The following is a 17,925-nucleotide window of genomic DNA, read 5'->3' as shown; positions in this document are numbered from 1 at the left end:
AAAAAAAAAAAAAAACTTATAACAGGGAAGTAATAGTGGAATGGTGGGCTTGTTTCCTCAAAAAAAAAAAAAAAAAAAAAAAAAAAAAAGAAGTTATTATTGTGTATTGATACTTCTCCCATTTCATTGCCTTTACTTTTCAGTTGCGTTTTCATATGGATATGGAATGATTGTAGTTGGAAGCCAAAAGAAGAAATGACCTTTGATTTGGAAGAAGGTGCGTATGATTTTAATAATACATATGGAGGAAGAATGGAATTTAGTATAAGAAGGGAATATTGTAAGAATAACAAGTTTACGAAACAAATTATTTCTAAAAATTTTGTTTGCAACGAGGGATTTCGGAAGGTTGACAAGTGAGATCCATTTACAAAAACCCCTAGAGCTGAAACTAGGGCTAGTTGTGAGGCCCAACTTTTTGTTAAATTGGATGTCAGTACTGGGAAATTTGTTGTGATTGATTTCAAAGAAAAACACAACCATAAACTTGTATCTCTTGATTGTGCCCATATGTTGTTATCACAAAGAAAGATATCAGCAACTCAAGCAATTCAGTTAGACTTAGCCTCAGAGTCTGATCCTCGTTTAAGGTAGTCTTTTGAACTCATGGGTAGGGAAGCTTGTAGGAGGCAGTGTCTTGGGTTTATGAAATTAGATCAAAAAAATTACTTGAGAACCAAAAGGAAAAAAAGTTTAGCGTATGAGAAGTAGGTAATGTGTCGCAATACTTTCAACAAAGATCTTTGGAGAATCCATGTTTTTTTTATGCTTTCCAATTAGATAATAAGGAGTAAATAACGAATATGTTTTGGGCCGATGAACAAATGATCATGGATTATGCCCAATTTAGTGATGTAGTTACGTTTGATACTACCTACAAGTTGAATAAAGAGCATAGGCCATTTGCATCTTTTGTGGAATTTAATAATCATATAGAAACAATTGTTTTTGTTGCTGCTTTGTTGTATGATGAGATTGCCGAAACATTTGCATGGTTATTTCAAACTTTTTTATGTCAAAAAAGGCACTAAAAACTTTGTTTACTGATCAAGATGCTGCAATGGCTAAGGCTATACCCATTGTCATGCCTGACATAAGTCACCGTTTGTGCACTTGGTATTCGATGCAAAATGCATCAAGGCATGTTAATTGTCTCTTTCAAGATAAGGGGGTGTGAAAGGTGTATTAAATAGATTCACGTTTGATATTAAGGATGAAAATGAATGGAAAATGAAGTGAGAGAAAATGCTTAATACATATGATGCTCATGATAATCATTGGTTGAAGTTAACTTTTGGGGTGAAGGAAAAATGGGACTGGCCATATGTTGGATCAACATGGGCTGCGGGAATGAGTACAACACAACTTAGTGAATCTTTTAATGCGTTTTTGAAGGATTATATTCGTTCTGATTTTAATTTAAATGAATTCTTCATGCATTTTGAAAGGGTACTTTGTGAAAGCAGTACAAGGAGTTAGAAGTTGGATATACTTTGTGAAAAGCAGTACAAGGAGTTAGAAGTTGGATATGCCAAGGGTGAGAGCACTATTCATAATGTCAAGTCAAATGGGTAATGTGTACACTAAAAATATTTTTGAGAAGTTTCAAGATGAGTATTTTCTTTCTGTTGAATTAGACATACAAGCAATTGAATACGATGATGGTTGTAGCCCATATACAATTGTTGATGCTATTGGGAAAAATGCAAGGAAAGTGAAGATGAAGATGGATGGCTCTTTGCCTTGTAGTTGTACAAAGTTTGAAAGGAAAGAGATTTTGTGCAGTCACTGTTTGAAGGTTATGAGAGAAATATTGAAGCTGAAAGAGATTCCTTTATAATACATTATGAAGAGGTGGACCAAACAAGCAAGAACAAAAGCTGTGAAGGAAAAGTTGGGGAATGAGATTCAAGTATACGCCAAATTCCAACAAGCCTCACGGTATAAGACATTGATGACCACAATTAGAGCAATAGCATATAGAGCTGTTGAAACTGAGAAAACTTATGATTTTTGTTGTTCACAAGTCGCTTCATTAGGTGCAAATGTTGAAAGCAAGTTAAGTGCCCATTTTTGTACCGAAAGAGAAGTAAGTATTGATGATCAACCTCAAAGCTTGGAAGTGGCTTTTGAAGACAATAATCATGTTGTGCAAATTCCAACAGGATTGAAGAAAAAGCATCCAACTAGTAAAGGCAAAGGGAGGATAAAAGGTCCATGTGAGCTGGCATTGCAAGCAAGCTTTTAAAAGATAATCCCATGCTAAATTTGTGAGTTCATCAAAACATGTTGTTGCTCCAACAATGAGACCTTCTCCATTATCTATTGGAGGAGACGTCTACATTCATGAAAATGTTACTTCTCTTCATCCTTCACTTGTTCCCCCTCCTCCTCCTCATTCCTTTGCCATGGGTGGTACTTCAATTCCTCCTTCATTCATATATCCCACGTATAATGTGACTGAGATTTTGTCAATTAGTTTTTTTTTTTTTTTTTTTGGTGGGTATAATATGGCCATTTGCATCTTGTTATGAAGCCTAATATAGTATGAATTCGTTGTAGGCAAACAATTTGACATATTGTGCTCAACCAACATTTATGACACTACTTCAAAGTGGGTATGACATTGGGTTTCAAGATTCTCAAGCCTCAAATACAGATTCTCGACTAACAAATAATTTGCTATTGTGTAGTGAGGTACTTTTGCTGCTATATTGGTATTGATTTTGCTAAATTTTGTGCTGAAATTAATGTTGTTTGTTGCTGCTGAAAATGGTGTTGTTTTGGTGCTGAATTGCTGTTATTTTGTGCTAGAAAGTGCTGCTGAATTTGTGCTGTGTTGCTGTTGTTTTTTGGTCATTTTTTGTGCAGAAATTAATTTTTTTGTTACTGCTGAAAATGGTGCTAAATTGTTGTTATTTTGTGTTGGAAAGTGCTGCTGAATTTGTGTTGTTTTGCTGCTATTTTTTTGTCATTTTTTTGGTTGAAATTACTGCTATTTGTTGCTGCTGAAAATGCTGCTGTTTTGGTGTTGGTTTGCTATTTTTTTGTGCTGTAATTGCATTAATTTATTGCCTCTAATGCTGCTGTTTTATTTCAATTTTTTTTTCAGGGTTTGGATGGCCACGAAGAGGTGGAAGGCACTTCAAATTTCAAGCATAGGAGATGACTCTGATGTTGCTATTTGTGATGTTTTGCTGTTGGTTGTGCTTCAGAATCTGCTGAATGTTTTGTTTTTAGTTCATGTTTTAGTCCATTTGTAGTAAAACTTGGGGCTTTTGGAGTCAACATGGGGAGATGAGGGCATTTCGATTGTTGTAAAATTTGAGTAGCATTTGGAGATGAATGCACTTGGATTCTTGTAGAATTTAATATGTATTTCATTTTTTGTGTGCAATGCTTGCCTGTTAAGAGGCAATTCTTCTAATTTGAGGCAAAGTCAAATTTCTTCCATATGAGTAATAACAAAGAATGCAGGCCACTTTGTAGGTTGTTCCATGTGAGGCAATTCTTTTTTTTTAACAACGAAAAGTAGGCCACTATTTACAGAAGGGGATATTCCCTTGCACAACCCTCTATGATTTGGTATAACACTCATCTATGACAAGCTACTACCAACAGCAGAACAATAAAAGCAAAGGTGTAATTCAATTTATCACCAAATCTTCCGATTACCATTGCCAAGTCTCTATATTGTTTCTTACTCTTCACAGTCATGTCTTTGAGGTCCCTATTCAAGATAATTACTTCTCTAAGAGTAGACAAGACATCCATTCATTCTTCAAGAATATCATTCTCGACCATCTTCAAATTATGCTGCATATGTGGAGGGATCTACCACTCAAAGAACTTACAGCCATTCAATGAATGGCGTCATACAAAATATAAGCGATTTGGGTTATCCGTTGACTAAGAAATCTTAACCATAGCTTTTCTGTCACATCGACAATTGCGGTTGTCGAATCTAACTTCATGAATGTTGCCTATACTTGCATTTGTGCTTGACATTGACCTACAAAAAATATCAAATAGTAAAGTACATCAAGACATCTCTTAGGAAAATTTCCTTCATTCAACCATAGAAAAGCACATCAAGGCACCAAATGACCTAGTTAGATTTCCACAACTTTTGCTAGAGAGTCCAACCCATCAAAAAGATGTTCTTGCTTCTTTTTTTCTTTTGCAATCTTAGATATTTTTTTTTTCTAACCTAAAGAACAACCTTCGATGAATGCAAAACAGATAGAAGCATCACTAAAAAAGTGCACGACCTAACTAAAAGGGGCAACATAGACCATTTAAGGTATATCAAATAAAAAAACATCACACACACTACAAGAAAAAACACTTTTCGTGACCAACATTTTGGTCGCGAAAAGTACCATATTTGGTCACTAAAACCTTTTCGCGACCAAAATATGTTGGTCGCGAGTTGGTCGCTAAAGCCTCGTCACAGATAGTTTTCTGCGACCAAAAAAGCCTTTGGTCGCTAAAAGTGACCATTCGTGACCAACTTTTTTGGTCGCAGAAAGTCTGATTCATATTAGCCAAAAGTAAACTTTTAGCAACCAAAGATAAGTTGGTCGCCAAAAATCAACGCCTTGACCCAAAAAAATAATTCTTTTGTGTTGCCTAGGACTTGAACTCCTGACCAAGGTCAGAGTCACCATGCACCCAATCCACTCTGCCAATAACATACTTCTTATTCATATTTGGCAAAAAAAATATATAACCCATAAAAATTGGGTTATATATTATTTTATAAAACTTTTAATGCCTAAACAGAAAAATAGCATGTAATTACAATAGTATCATTTTTTTTAAAATTTATCTCGCCATAACTTTCCGTGACCAACTTTTTTTTTTGGTCGCCAAGGGGTAATCTTCGACGACCAAAAAAGCCTTTGGTCGCCAATAGTATACTTTTGGCGACCAACTTTTTTTTTGTCGCAAAAAGGTGATCTTCCGCGACCAAAAAAGCCTTTGGTCGCCAATAGTATACTTTCCGCGACCAACTTTTTTTTTTGGTCGCCAAAGGGTAATCTTCCGCGACCAAAAAAGGCTTTGGTCACTAATAGTATACTTTCCGTGACCAACTTTTTTTTTTGGTCACCAAAAGGTATACTTTCCGTGACCAACTTTTTTTTGGTCGCCAAAAGGTGATCTTCCGCGACCAAAAAAGCCTTTGATCGCCAATAGGTATACTTTCCGCTACCAAATTTTTTTTTTGGTTGCCAAAAGGTGATTTTCTGCGACCAACAAATTGTGGTCGCCAAAAGTTAAATTTTAGTCGCAGAAAGTGGACTATTTGCGACCCAAAAAAATAGGTGGTCGCCAAAAGTATTTTTTCTTGTAGTGACAGGAATTGCTACATTTACCATTTTGCACACAAATTCAAGATCAGTAACATCTGAATATTATGCATAACCTAGTTTTCTACTTTGTCAACTACAATTTGCCTAACTCTGCCCACTAAAGTTGTATTTCCAATAGTACATAGTTCCTCTAACGTTAGTATTTGTCATTCATAGACTCCATAAGTGCAAAACAACAAAAATATGGCCTCCAATCTCCATATGAGTAACGTAAACATTTCACTAAACTAATTTACAGCCTGTTTCATTTACTAGTTCACTTGGTATATAGTTCCTCCAATCTTCCATATGAGTAATATAAAATTTTAATTACAAAATGAACATGTACCAACATTACACTAAACAACAAAAATATAGCCTCTTTCATGTACCAAGTGATGCATTTGAGAACATCATCACTAAACAGCAAAATTATAGCCTGGAGGAACAACAAAAATATAGCTTTGCAAAAATGAAAACAGCAAAAACTGGAGGAACTACGAGTAATCCTCTAACATTTCACTAAACAGCAAAAATATAGCCTATTTCATGTACCAAGTGATGCATTTGAGAACATCACCACTTCAACTACATTCTCCATTTCACTAAACATTTCAACCCAAAGAGAATAGTATGCCAGAATTTCTACATGACTCCAGTATGCTGATGATCCACAATAGAACAAAGAGAACAAGTTGCCATAATTTGAACAGTGAGCTTTGAAAATGGCAGATTATTTGGGGGAAACAACGGGAAAAAACATATTACCTTAACTTTGGTAAACGGCTGAAATCGTGGCTGAAATCTTCGAAGTAAGACAGAGGGAGAGAGAGAGAGATCGTCGATGTTCACCATCGACTTGGATTTGCCATCGTCAGTGTCACGACATGAAGTCGTCATTCACCAGAGCTCAAGAGAGATCGCGGCTGAAATCTTCGGAATAAGATAGAGGGAGAGAGGGAGAGACCATCGATGTTCGTCACCGACTTGGACTTGCCACCTTCGGTGTCAGGAGATGGCATCGTCATTTACTAGAGCTGAAGAGGGAGGGAAAAAGTGAATGGAAAGGAAGCTATGTTTTGCTATCTAATGAAGTGAAATCCAATTTTTTATTTTTTTTAAAGCTAATTTGATCTCAGCCGTACATCCTCTTCAAAGTGACGTGGCTAAATCCTAGCCCTTGATTGGAGAAAGGGTTTGAGAGGTTAGTTGGAGAGATTCTGGACTCTGGGTAGGGTGGCCTCCCATCTACCATCCATTTGAACTTAGGCGTTTTGAAAAAAAAGCATCCGCATTTGTAGGAGAGTAAAAATGGCCCGACCCGTTTGGGCCTAAGCCCAACCCGAGTCCATGGTCTTGGGCCTGGGCCATCATTTTGAAGCCCGGCCCGCCTGACTCGCCCCGTGGCCCAACCCATTGGCATGCTTAAGGCTCACTCAAGGCCAGCCCGCCCGAGGCCCAATGCTTGTTTTAGTGGAAAATAATAAAATTTTGATAAAAAAAGTTAAAAAAAAATGGCCAGGCTTGCCAAAGCCTAAGGCTAAGCCTAGGCCCATCGAGCCAGCCCGAGGCTCGGCCCATCGACCCGCCCAAGCCCCGAATATCCCAGGGCCTGGGCTTAATTTTTTGGCCCGTGGGTCAAGCCGGGCCAGCCCGAATTTTGGCAGGAGCCCGAGTGGGTCGGGCTGGGCCGGGCCAGATTTACACCCCTATGCATTTGTCTAAGATCATTGAAATAGTCCATTTTATGACAAATTGATTCAGCCCGTTCAATTTTAACCAGTCAAATGGATGTTTGCCCAACTCTAACCAAACTAATGTCCTCATTAAACACCAACTAATAATTTTAAATACCAGAAATAAAAAATAAAAATTTTCAAAAATTAGAAACATAATAAATTAACAAATTACTTTAGTATTAGCTCATATGATAGAGTCCAAGTCATAATAGAAAACAAATGTCTAACACTAGATTCACTCCATGATTGGGGACCTTGAGGAGTACGAAGCCCATGCCTTGGGTAGTAAACTCAGCTAAGAACAATGAGTCAATTACACTAACCGTCTTTATGGTTTGGGATTCGTGTCATTTTAGTTTTTGACTTTTTAATTATGACATGTTTGACCTTGAATTTTAAATTTTATTTGAAATAAGAACAATTAAAGATACCTTTGCCTAATTTGAAGAGCAAAATCATCAATTTAATAAAATATAAACTAATTTGACCCAAAAAAAATGTCAAAAAAATATTTTTAAATTTTTGAAAATTATTTCTATCCACCAAATATAAAATTGTGTAAAATTGATAAATCTTTTAAACATATATTTATTTATTTATTTTACCAAATTAATTTTTATTATGTGTTTGAATAATGATCATCTAATGAGTGGTTGTTCAGATTTTAATGTGTAATTGATACATTTAACATACGAAATGTTTTGTCTTGGATTTTTTGATTTAATGTATTGGTTTAATAATAATATCAAAATTGTCACCATATTTATCTTTTGAAAAAATGGAAACTAATTTAATTAAAATAAAAACAACCATCTACTTACAATAATTATTTAAAATATAAAAATTTTAGATACATTAAGATTAGATGCATCTAAAAATTTTATAAAAAAAATTGACTAAAATATGAAAAGGAATAGCAAAAGGCAAACAAAAATATGAACAAAAGTGCACACATGTTGTTTGGGTTTTCAATTATATTTAGATGCATCTAAAAAGTTTTTTTTTTTTTTTTTTTTTTTGTAAAATAAAAACATGAAAAAAAAATTTATTAGAACAAACAAAAATTGGTCTAATAAGAGTTTTTAAAATATGAAACCACCAAAATAAAAAAGACAAAACATTCCATTCCACTGCCACGACTCGAACCCAGAACCCTCAAGAGAGATCCAAGCAACCATATATTGAAGAATTTTATTAGCTTGTGCGGATTATTAATTATTATTTACACAACTTACTTTATTTAACTAAATTTCAACTTGAGATTGATAAACCAAATAGAATTTGTGGAAGCTCAATGGTAGTCTCACGTCGCTCCGTGAGTAAACCACATTTCACTATATAAGTTGACTAACTATTTTAAATTACGCTGCTGGAAATTAGGCTTTTAGCGGCGTTTAAAAAACGCCGCTATAGGTATCAAAAACGTCGCTGATTATTTTTGTGACGTTTAGTACCAAACGCCGACGACGCGGCCGTCACTATAACTTTATGGCGTTTTGAAAACGCCGCTGTATTAGTATAGGCGGCGTTTTTAAAAACGCCGCCAAATGTCCTGCCCTAACAATACTGTGACGTCACTATGCTTTTAGCGACGTATTTAAAACGCCTTCATAGGTTTTTTTTAATTTTAAAAATTCCAACCGTTATAGTGGCATTTTAAAAACGCCGTCTTATATTTCTTTTTTCTTTCTTTTTTTTTTGTTTTGAAATTGTGCTAATTTTATGTGATTGAACTAAAAGAACACCAATAATAAAACTAAATAACACTAATATGAAATAATAACTCCCATTCAAATAACAAATATAGCATTAATTCACTTTCGCATTCAATTTAATATAACATTAATTTTCCCGCAAAATAACATATCCAAAAATTGAATTCACAATTTTCAATCAAAAAATTACTACCTTATATACAAAGCCACAAAATAACATTACCCTCCTCTCTCTCTCACCACTCCCCCATTTAATACAAAAAATAAGAAGTGAACCAAAACACCCACTGTCAAATCCAAGGAAAAAAAGAAAAAATAAGAGAAATAAAAAACCAAAGGATTTTAACACAAAAAATCCTGAAAAAATTGCTGGCCCTTTGGCAACTAATTCAGAAGTTGTGGTTGGATCCGATCACAATTTGGTAAACAACTTCTTCACTTGCTCAACAAGGTCCTCATGGTTCACAGCTCCAGAAGCAACAATTATCTAGAATAGTAGCTCCAGGTAGAACACCCAATATTTAGGACTTCAAGAAAGTAAATTGACGGCATTGAATAATTGATAGATGAATGAAGGTGAAGCCAACATGTTAACAACTAAATAGAACTAGCAATAAATTATGAACAGACAAAATGCTCATAACTTTATGACACCACCTACCATTCTGGATGTGTGTGTGTCGATATATTTTGAGTCCTATTTTATCCTCATGTCATCTAGTTTGCTTTCCCAATTTTATTATGTAATTAGGCAGGGTAACCTCAAACCCACCTATCAGACTGCCCCACATCAGTCTTAGTGAAACCAACATCAAGAGTAGTATTCCCCACTAACAATCTCAATAATAAAGTTTTGAGCATTTGAGTGTCAACTGTAATTTAAATTGCCTTACCTGGAGCCAGATACCCAAATGTTCCAGCTACAATAGTCGTAATGTGAGATTCCTCATCTTCTAATAATTTGGCTAATCCAAAGTCAGATACTCGAGCCTCAAAATTCCCATCAAGCAAAATGTTACTTGACTTTATGTCACGATATATAATTCGTGGGGAACAATCATGGTGCAAGTATGCCAGCCCTTTTGCAGCTCCCATGATGATATTTAGCCGTGTATCCCAGTCCAACTGCTCAGATCTCTCTGCACATACCAGCAGAACAAAACAATGTTTTCCATATATTCAAGCAGCAAATTTACAGACTGCAGTGGGCAATATTGTGAAGAGAAAGGCCATAGGTGGTGAAAGTTGCGCATCTCAAAATCAAAATATATCATGCATTCCACTAGGCATCACATGAATTAAACAGCATCAAATGAATCCATAACAATTTTTTGGCCAATCTGGTATCCAAATAAAACTGAGAGCTTCGGATTTTTGTAATATCATTTGTTGGCATATCTGGAATATTGTAAGATATCTGCTGATACATCATGATAACTTGTTAAAGGTATCAAATAATTGAACATCTTCATTCAGAGCTACAGAAAATGAATTATAATATAATTGTTAACACGGAATAAAGAAGTTCCATTCAAATCCATCTAGAGAACCACCTGATGAGATGAGCACAAAACATTTTTACCACACCTTTCTTATGATGAGATGGGTAGGATTTCCAGCCCAACATAGTCAAACCAAGTCAAGCTGTCAAAAGGAGTCTACTCAATTTTTAGTCAAAGAGAGGCATTAGAAGCAGGCTTCAGAGAATTTAATTTGATCTTTTATAGAAAAGTAACAGTGTAACACCAAATTAGCTTGGCTTCCACCATGTTTTATTTATGGTATCAGCAATATTTTTGCTTTTCTATTTCATCGTTAGACTAGGTAGTTGGTCCAGACATATCTATTGACACAAGTAATCCATTAGGCAAGCAACTCAAGCCAAACTTTGTTTTCTGTTATCAAAAGAAAAGTACAAAGTCAATCATATTGAGCATCTCCAACGCTATTTAGTCCTGTGGGAAACACAATTTTGTATATTCTGCAAGGTGCACCATCCTGATTAATTGTTAGCTCAAGATAAACAAGGCACCAAAACCGTTGGTTGCTAGAAAGGATATGGAACAAATAAGAACAAGCCACAAAGGGCATAATTTTCACTAGTTAACTAGGTAAACATAAATCACAAGTGAACTGCAAAGACAAGTTGACATATTCTTCAGTCATGCACAGAGCAGTATGAATGAAGAGAAGATATAGATGATCGTGACAGATTAGTGTTACTTGCATCCAGGCTTGTTAGTTTCCCATTATTAGTAAATTGAAAAGTGTCACCATTCCATTTGGGTACTCATTGAAATTGAAAAGTAGGTAGCTTCCTTTGTCAAGAAAACTGAGTCACAAAACTAAAATTTAACTCATAGACAACACCTTAGAAAGTGCAATGAACAGGAAAATAACAATGTCAGCTCTTGGAGATGTAGGTCTTTGGTAAATGTAGGTAAATCATTAATATTCTATCAAAAACAACTATGGATTGAATAACGCATGTCCCATAAGGTGTATTAAAATACTCTTAACTTAATGGCATAGGATACTCATTATCAGAAAGATCTGTTCCTTCTAATTTGGGGTTCCCAGCATTGACTAGACCACCAAATATCTGCAAGCAAAAGAAGACACATGAAAGACTAATTATGTTAAATTTTATACCGCAGACAAAGACAATCAGTTAACTAAAAAGAAATAAAATTGAAGACCACATGAAAGCTTTTGACATGACTTGGAATTCAAATTAGGTGAATAAGGAGTTCCATGTTTTGTTCTGAAAGTGAAAGATGTCAGAAATGTTAAGCATAACTAAGCAGAAATTTAGGACGACAAAGGCCACATGAAAAACTGTCTCTACACACAAAAGCCAAGAGAACAAAATGGAAGCAGGTGAAGATAGAACTTGTTTTACCTGTAAACCAAGAGAGCAATAGATGCATAGAATGCAAAATATGATGCCCATAAATGGCATCAAACTTGGTATGAGGGTAAAAAACGTGGCAACAAAGGCACGGTACCGCTGGACTTGCATCAAGAGCCTAATTAATCGTAACATTCTAGCAAGAAGAAGATAACGGATCCTGTAATTGAGGAGAGCCAATTAAATATATATCATGGAATTTAAAGAAATGATTGTGAGGCTAATCACTCTAGGCAACAGCTAGTACTAAACAAACTATTTTCCAGGCATGAGTATGAATCAAGAAATAGAACTACATGATATGCCGTGATTATTTTTCACGACATACCTCGGGTTTTCAATAAGGTTCATGCAAGTGGCTCATGATCCATTTTATTTATTTATTTATATTGGGTATGTGTCTAGGGTCATTAAATTGTATGAGATGTCCTGCATAAAAGTGATGAGCACAATTTTTATGCATCTGGAGATGCAGGTTAACCAGCCTTGGATGTTTATCTATTAGTTTCTTATGCAATACAACTGTACAAGTATATAGGTGAAATTCGAACTACAAAGCAAAATGTAGATGTGGATTCTATCTCTCACTAACTTCCTCCTGATTGCAAACGGACACACTTGAACTAATAAACTCATGTAAGTTAAATTACCGAAAGTAAACCGGAGTTAGCATGGAAAAGAGGATACTTGTAAACTGAGTATAGCATCCAGAACAGATTCATCAGACATATTTGCAGGTCAAGATCACCAAGCTTATAGTTCCCCACCATCTAAATTCTTCAGGGGGTTATGTTAGAAGAAAACTTGTATCCTTGAGATTCCAACTCAAAGTATTAATATACAAAAAAAGTATACATAAAACATGAGTTATTTGCTGCAACAATGGTGCTATCAAGGATGTCAATATTTTTTCATTCCAATGAGCTGCTTCAAAAGTGACTAGTAAACAAAACAAACTTAAGCTTTACTCATTAGCTGTTGGTAGCAACAATTAGAAACCTCTTTGTAATAGTCTAAAATCTAAAAAGATCTAAAAACCAAAAAGAAACTAGTATTCCTCAATTATCAAACACATCTGTTAGTAGAAAAATATGTGGGAACATGGACACGTGTTTTCCAATTCATGGTCCAAACCATATGATTTGACAGAGCTTGTAAACAATCAATTTGAATCCTAATGTTTGAATCCAGAAAATTCATTATTCAGAGACCATCAAGTTGTGTTGATGAACCAAAAGATTCACAAACTTAACTCCTAAAAATTAGCTAGAACCATTTGTAATCTCTAGTTCCACAAAGCAGATTTTGACTCTACTAGTACTACTCTATTCCAAATACATGTCTAAACCAAATAAATAACTACTGATCACTCAATAGATTGACAAATATTTGCATCAAACCATAATAGTTGACACTTGCAATAACATAAATGGTGTTCGTCGAACTAGTCCAATTCTTAAGGACACTTGCAAGATAAATCAGGAATGATTTAATTTCAATTATCAGGATGATCTGAACTTGGTAATTTTGGTCTAGCTTATTAAAGAGGACACAATTAAACTTTCATCTTAATGCATGTGCATAACTCATCTATCAAATGCATAGAAAATGCCAGCACTAATGGTATACAAACAAATTGTCAACTTTAAACGGAATCTCACAGAAATGAAAAGCTGCTGCATAGTATAAGACTGGAAGGTTTAGAGTTTAGATTGTATACTACCTGGAACCAATTGGGGTTCTCTGGGCTTTGCTGAGCAGCAAGAACTTCAACAAAATTGCTAAGTACAGAAATCAGATCCTCAAGTTGTGATATTTCCTTACCTCCAAACTTTTTAATAATGGCATGCCGAGGAACTCCAGCTCTAAAAAGCATATATCTGAAATTGGTAAGTACACAACTATTTCCAATGAGAGATTGTAACAGAAAATTCAAGGTGATCTCTCTGCTCTAGATATCAAATGGTGACAACAGCCTCCCATGTTGCCACAAATGACTTGTACTAAACACAGAAATTTAACCAATATATGCACAGCCAATGCAGTATGTAACAAGATTTGAATAAGAATAAAATTCAAGCATCAATCTAAATTCACATGATAAGGATAGACATACCCTGGTTCTGAAACATATACAAGGCCACAGTGGAAACGAAAATTTCTCGCCTGTCACCAAAAAAACAAGAGAAAACAAGTTAAGACATATTTACAACAATAAGCAGAGCAGCTTATCTTAACAGCAGATAAGCTACAACTAAAAAAACACTGGTATCCAACCGAAATTAAATAAAACATAATTATATTTTTTTCCCTAGCATCAAATGAGAGAATATGAAATAACTAACATAGAATGATATGCCTGAATGTATTAGAAATGAAATCACCTTGAAAAACTGTGATGGAATCAAGAATACCCTTCCCACCAAGGTAGGGAAATCATGTGCACCAAAAGCTACAAATTTGTGCAGGTCATGTTGCCAAAATGCAATGGTGCTCCAATCATTCATTTATTATAATGACAAATGATGAAAACATTACACAAATATGTGCCTAGTTTTACGAGCTTAGAAACCATAAAATAAATGCAGTAGAAAAAATTAAATAGAAGGGATGAAATATATCTCTTTGTAATAGAAGAAAATAGATGAATAGGTAACATTTTCATATTAACCGAATATCTGAAGTTATAAAAGCAATGATAAAGATAAAAATTCAGATAAGTGTAACACTTGTTAGCATACAAAAGCAACTTGAGGTTAAATCCTCAAATCTTGGGCCTTCAAGTTTAACAGAGGTCATGTAACGATTTTAGTAAAGAAAAATTAATAACATTTGTAGCAGAAAGTCCAAGCCATCCAGCAAATCTAACTATTAAATTCAGATATTTGAGTGGGAAAGTTCATGGTCACGATGAACTTTTGACTCTGTTCTAGTTATTGCTGTCAATGACCAGAAGTTCAATAACCAATTTAGTCTTCTCTATACTCAGAAATGCTGCTCAACTCAACTATCCCAATTTTTTGGTAATGCTTTTATATGCTCAGGCAATCAAAATATCTATCAACGATTCAACATTTCATTTTTTTTTTTTTGCGCATTAAAGCAACCATTTTTTACATCTGTTAATGAGGAACAAACATACTTTCTTATTTAATTTTCTTTCAATTTACAACAATTTCTTACATTAATTATATAAATTCAGCAAAAGGGTAGTGTACAAACCGGAATTTTAGCTGCAATGAGGCAGTTTTTATAGGAATTTTCAGAGCAAACATTTGTGACATCCTTAAGCACTGCCCTCCTCTTATGCTGAACAGGTGCAGCAGCAGAAGCACTGCTATTCATCTCATCTAAAGCTGCTCTTTTTGAACTTGTCCGTAAAACTTGCTTTTGACCTTGCTGCTTCAGTGCTTCTGAAGGTGGAATCCCTCCAAATGCATGACAAACAGCAGCTCGAGCTCGTGTCATTCTAACAGTAGGCTCCCCAACATTGGCAATAGCAAGATTTTCTTCCTTCATGTTTACTGGCCTTAGAGAAGAGCAAGGCAAGGGTTTCTAAATTCAGATAAGACTCATGAAACCTGCAACAAAATGCATATCGGGACAAAGTGAAATAAAGGACAAGCTGCTGAAGTGAGAAGGGGCTCCAGAATAGGGAACTCACAGGCTGCTAAAGAAATATCGTAAGCGAGTAAAAGTACAAAATAAAGCATAACAACCTAGAGCATCTAATTTTCCAGATAATCAAAGTAATGTTTGTCTTTAAAGACATCAAAACAGATGCACAACCATGTACAACTGGTGTATAAAAAGCTACACACTGCTAAGGAGGTAAAGAAATGGTTCCAGAAAAGACTCTGAATCTAATAGAATGAAATAAAAGGTAAATATCTTAAATTCAAAAATCAAGAGTGAAATAAAGCCATTAGAATCCAATGCTGGAAAATATTGTTTTCAGCTCCTGAAACTGCTAAACATTGTAATTTGATGATTCTAAATGAAAATGATGATCTCCAATCAGTGGTTTGCATAAAACACTGATATTTTCTACTTTGGATCTCCAGGTGTGGTGGAGTTCCATCTAGCAGCTACCTACGTATCCACAAACCAAATGCAAAGACAGAGACAAAATTCAATATATTCAAATAATAGATGGAATGGCTTTTTAGCTTAAAAAAATAAAATACTTTGGAGCAAAACTTGCAATTATAGGAATCACTTCAAGTTCATTATAGGAATCACTTGACGAATACACCATTCAGCCACTTTTTTGACATTGTGGCATGTTTCTATCCCTTATTGCCTACCTAAGATTCTAAGAAGCATGAATACAAACAAGTGATATGACACGAACATGCCAATACAACAATTTTCAAAAAATATAGGACATGACACATGAAGGACACACATAAAATATATAATTTTGTATATATTTATTATATGCTATATATATGAATATATCATTCAAAGATAATTAAAAAAAAAATGAGAGAGACGTGTCCAAGTAATCGTTGCACATGAAACATGACAATAACTTACCAACCAACCACCAATCCCAGGAAGTTCTGTAACATGAGTGAAAATAGGTTTCACTGTCATCTGAAAATATGCTATATATATGACTATATCTTCTATTTTTCTTCATGAATGAAGTCTTAAAAGGGTTATGATGCAGCATCACAACTTGCTACAAATTCCTCATCATCAAACAAATCTATTAGTTGAAGACAAGCACTCTAATAAAACATCAAAGGGCTGAAATAATCAAATTTAATAAACTATTAAGTGAAACCCTCACTTCAGTGAATTCCAATCCGTTGTTTTAAGCAAACATAGCTAGTTTTTGAACTTGGCCGTGCTCATTTGATACATAATTCAATATATAATCCATATGAATATATAAAAGGTTACAGAGTTTCTTATTGAGATCTATTTAAAAAAAAAATTGTCAATCTATTCATATATATGTATGTATGTATTTTGTGTTCAATTTTAACATCTACAATACACATATAGATCTTCAATCAAAACCTACCATACTTGAATCGAATCAATAGATCTTCAATCTGATCTAAGAATGATAAAGTAGATGAAACCTAGCATACTTGAATCGAATGATTCCGTCAGTAAGAAGATAGAGATGAGACTGATCAACACTTACTATGAAGAAGAGCTGCGAATGCGAACGCGAACACGAGCTAGAGAAGAGGCTTGAATCGATCTATGAATACTTGAATCGATCTGCAAATACGAAGGGGTTCATCTACGGTTCTACAAATATGAAGGGTTGTCTCTGAAACCAAGGGGTTTGAAGCGAGAGAGAGTGAAATCAACGGTTTAGAGAGAGAGAGAATAATACTTTAATCGATCTACGAATACATGAATCGATCTGCAAATACAAAGGGGTTCAGTTGCGGTTCTACAAATACGAAGGGGTTTGAAGAGAAGGGAGAGAGAGGGAGGGAGAGAGAGAGTGAAATCAAGGTTTAGTCAGAAAAAGGGAGACGAGAGAGAGTGAACACGCTACTTGATGTTGTCATATATTAAAAAAATAAAATATAAAAAAACACATTCGAAGGCGTTTTTAAAACGACTTGTGAAATGAAAACGGTGTCGTATTATTAAATGAAAAATGCGACGTTTATAAAAACGCCGTTAAATGTTAGAAACGGAGGCATTTTTTTAAACGTCGTTAAATAAACGCGTTAAATCCCAGTATTCTTGTAGTGTTAGCACAAGGTTTCACGATTTTGTTTTTCGCTTAGCAAAATGCCTTGGCTAATTTGAAGGAATTAGTCAACAAGTAGTCAACTACCCATGCCTTGTCCTAATTTGAAGAAATTAGTCAACAAAAAGTCAACCCTCCATTAATTAGTCAACTTATGTAGTGGAGTGTGACTTACTCACGGAGCAATGTGGATGATATTAGTCAACAAGCAGTCAACTCCTCATTAATTAATCAACTTGTGTAATGGAGTGTGATTTACTTACGAAGTGATATGAGATAGACACCCATTAAATTGCCACTTCTCTATAGAATTGAACAAAAATCCTATACTACTTCTCTCATCAAACACTAACCAAAAAATTCCCGTACCCACAAACACCATTAAAAATGCCAAAAATTTATAATTATATTAAATTAATTGATTTTTGGCAAATCTATTTCTAGTATTTTTTATTCCAAATTTAATTTCTAGTTTATT

At 34.7% G+C, this 17,925-nt stretch overlaps 3 protein-coding genes and 1 long non-coding RNA gene across 5 annotated transcripts; 2 read left to right on the top strand and 2 right to left on the bottom strand.

Moving 5' to 3' along the window:
• The first annotated feature begins 1,567 nt into the window (after nucleotides 1–1,567).
• Nucleotides 1,568–2,248, top strand: LOC145795642 (uncharacterized). Its single transcript, XM_082880488.1, has 2 exons — nucleotides 1,568–1,798; nucleotides 1,853–2,248. Exons 1-2 carry the CDS (start codon nucleotides 1,568–1,570, stop codon nucleotides 2,246–2,248), a joined length of 627 nt encoding a protein of 208 aa, XP_082736614.1.
• Nucleotides 2,249–2,561: 313 nt separating this feature from the next.
• Nucleotides 2,562–3,453, top strand: LOC114284353 (uncharacterized). The gene is made up of 2 exons (XR_014334525.1): nucleotides 2,562–2,697; nucleotides 3,113–3,453. It is a non-coding gene; the product is annotated as an uncharacterized LOC114284353 (long non-coding RNA).
• Nucleotides 3,454–11,027: 7,574 nt separating this feature from the next.
• LOC145794989 (uncharacterized) lies at nucleotides 11,028–12,638 on the bottom strand. Of its 2 annotated transcripts, none has more exons than XR_014335040.1 (4): nucleotides 12,370–12,638; nucleotides 11,711–11,879; nucleotides 11,346–11,410; nucleotides 11,028–11,122 (listed from the first exon to the last, which is right to left on the bottom strand). XR_014335040.1 is itself a non-coding variant. In XM_082877544.1 (4 exons), the coding sequence occupies exons 1-4, from the start codon at nucleotides 12,487–12,489 to the stop codon at nucleotides 11,047–11,049; spliced, it is 393 nt and encodes a 130-aa protein (XP_082733670.1). In that variant the 5' UTR covers nucleotides 12,490–12,638; the 3' UTR covers nucleotides 11,028–11,046. The 2 variants fall into 2 exon arrangements, 1 of the variants encoding a protein (XP_082733670.1); XM_082877544.1 differs by having other exon boundaries at nucleotides 12,407–12,638.
• A 699-nt stretch (nucleotides 12,639–13,337) lies between these two features.
• On the bottom strand, nucleotides 13,338–15,530 carry LOC145789336 (cyclin-A2-1-like). Its single transcript, XM_082877016.1, has 3 exons — nucleotides 14,942–15,530; nucleotides 13,836–13,885; nucleotides 13,338–13,599 (listed from the first exon to the last, which is right to left on the bottom strand). The coding sequence occupies exons 1-3, from the start codon at nucleotides 15,236–15,238 to the stop codon at nucleotides 13,377–13,379; spliced, it is 570 nt and encodes a 189-aa protein (XP_082733142.1). The 5' UTR covers nucleotides 15,239–15,530; the 3' UTR covers nucleotides 13,338–13,376.
• Between the last annotated feature and the right edge of the window lie 2,395 nt (nucleotides 15,531–17,925).

Source organism: Camellia sinensis, chromosome 7, assembly GCF_055761805.1.
Source record: "Camellia sinensis isolate YWXY chromosome 7, ASM5576180v1, whole genome shotgun sequence".
Lineage (NCBI taxonomy): Eukaryota > Viridiplantae > Streptophyta > Magnoliopsida > Ericales > Theaceae > Camellia > Camellia sinensis.
Note: the sequence above shows the minus strand (reverse complement) of the source record. Positions and strands in the feature narration are given on the sequence as shown.

Excerpts from the sequence above, each read along its gene's own strand:
- LOC145789336 (XM_082877016.1), bottom strand. The coding sequence starts at position 15,238 with ATGAAGGAAGAAAATCTTGCTATTGCCAATGTTGGGGAGCCTACTGTT. Across the intron at positions 13,886-14,941 it reads TCATTGCAGCTAAAATTCCG|GCGAGAAATTTTCGTTTCCA; the intron begins GTTTGTACACTA and ends TTTTGGTGACAG. Across the intron at positions 13,600-13,835 it reads GTATATGTTTCAGAACCAGG|ATATATGCTTTTTAGAGCTG; the intron begins GTATGTCTATCC and ends TACCAATTTCAG.
- LOC145795642 (XM_082880488.1), top strand. The coding sequence starts at position 1,568 with ATGGGTAATGTGTACACTAAAAATATTTTTGAGAAGTTTCAAGATGAG. Across the intron at positions 1,799-1,852 it reads TGTGCAGTCACTGTTTGAAG|AGGTGGACCAAACAAGCAAG; the intron begins GTTATGAGAGAA and ends TACATTATGAAG.
- LOC145794989 (XM_082877544.1), bottom strand. The coding sequence starts at position 12,489 with ATGGTGGGGAACTATAAGCTTGGTGATCTTGACCTGCAAATATGTCTG. Across the intron at positions 11,880-12,406 it reads ATGCTATACTCAGTTTACAA|GATCCGTTATCTTCTTCTTG; the intron begins GTATCCTCTTTT and ends CCTCAATTACAG. Across the intron at positions 11,411-11,710 it reads ATTGCTCTCTTGGTTTACAG|ATATTTGGTGGTCTAGTCAA; the intron begins GTAAAACAAGTT and ends TTTTGCTTGCAG.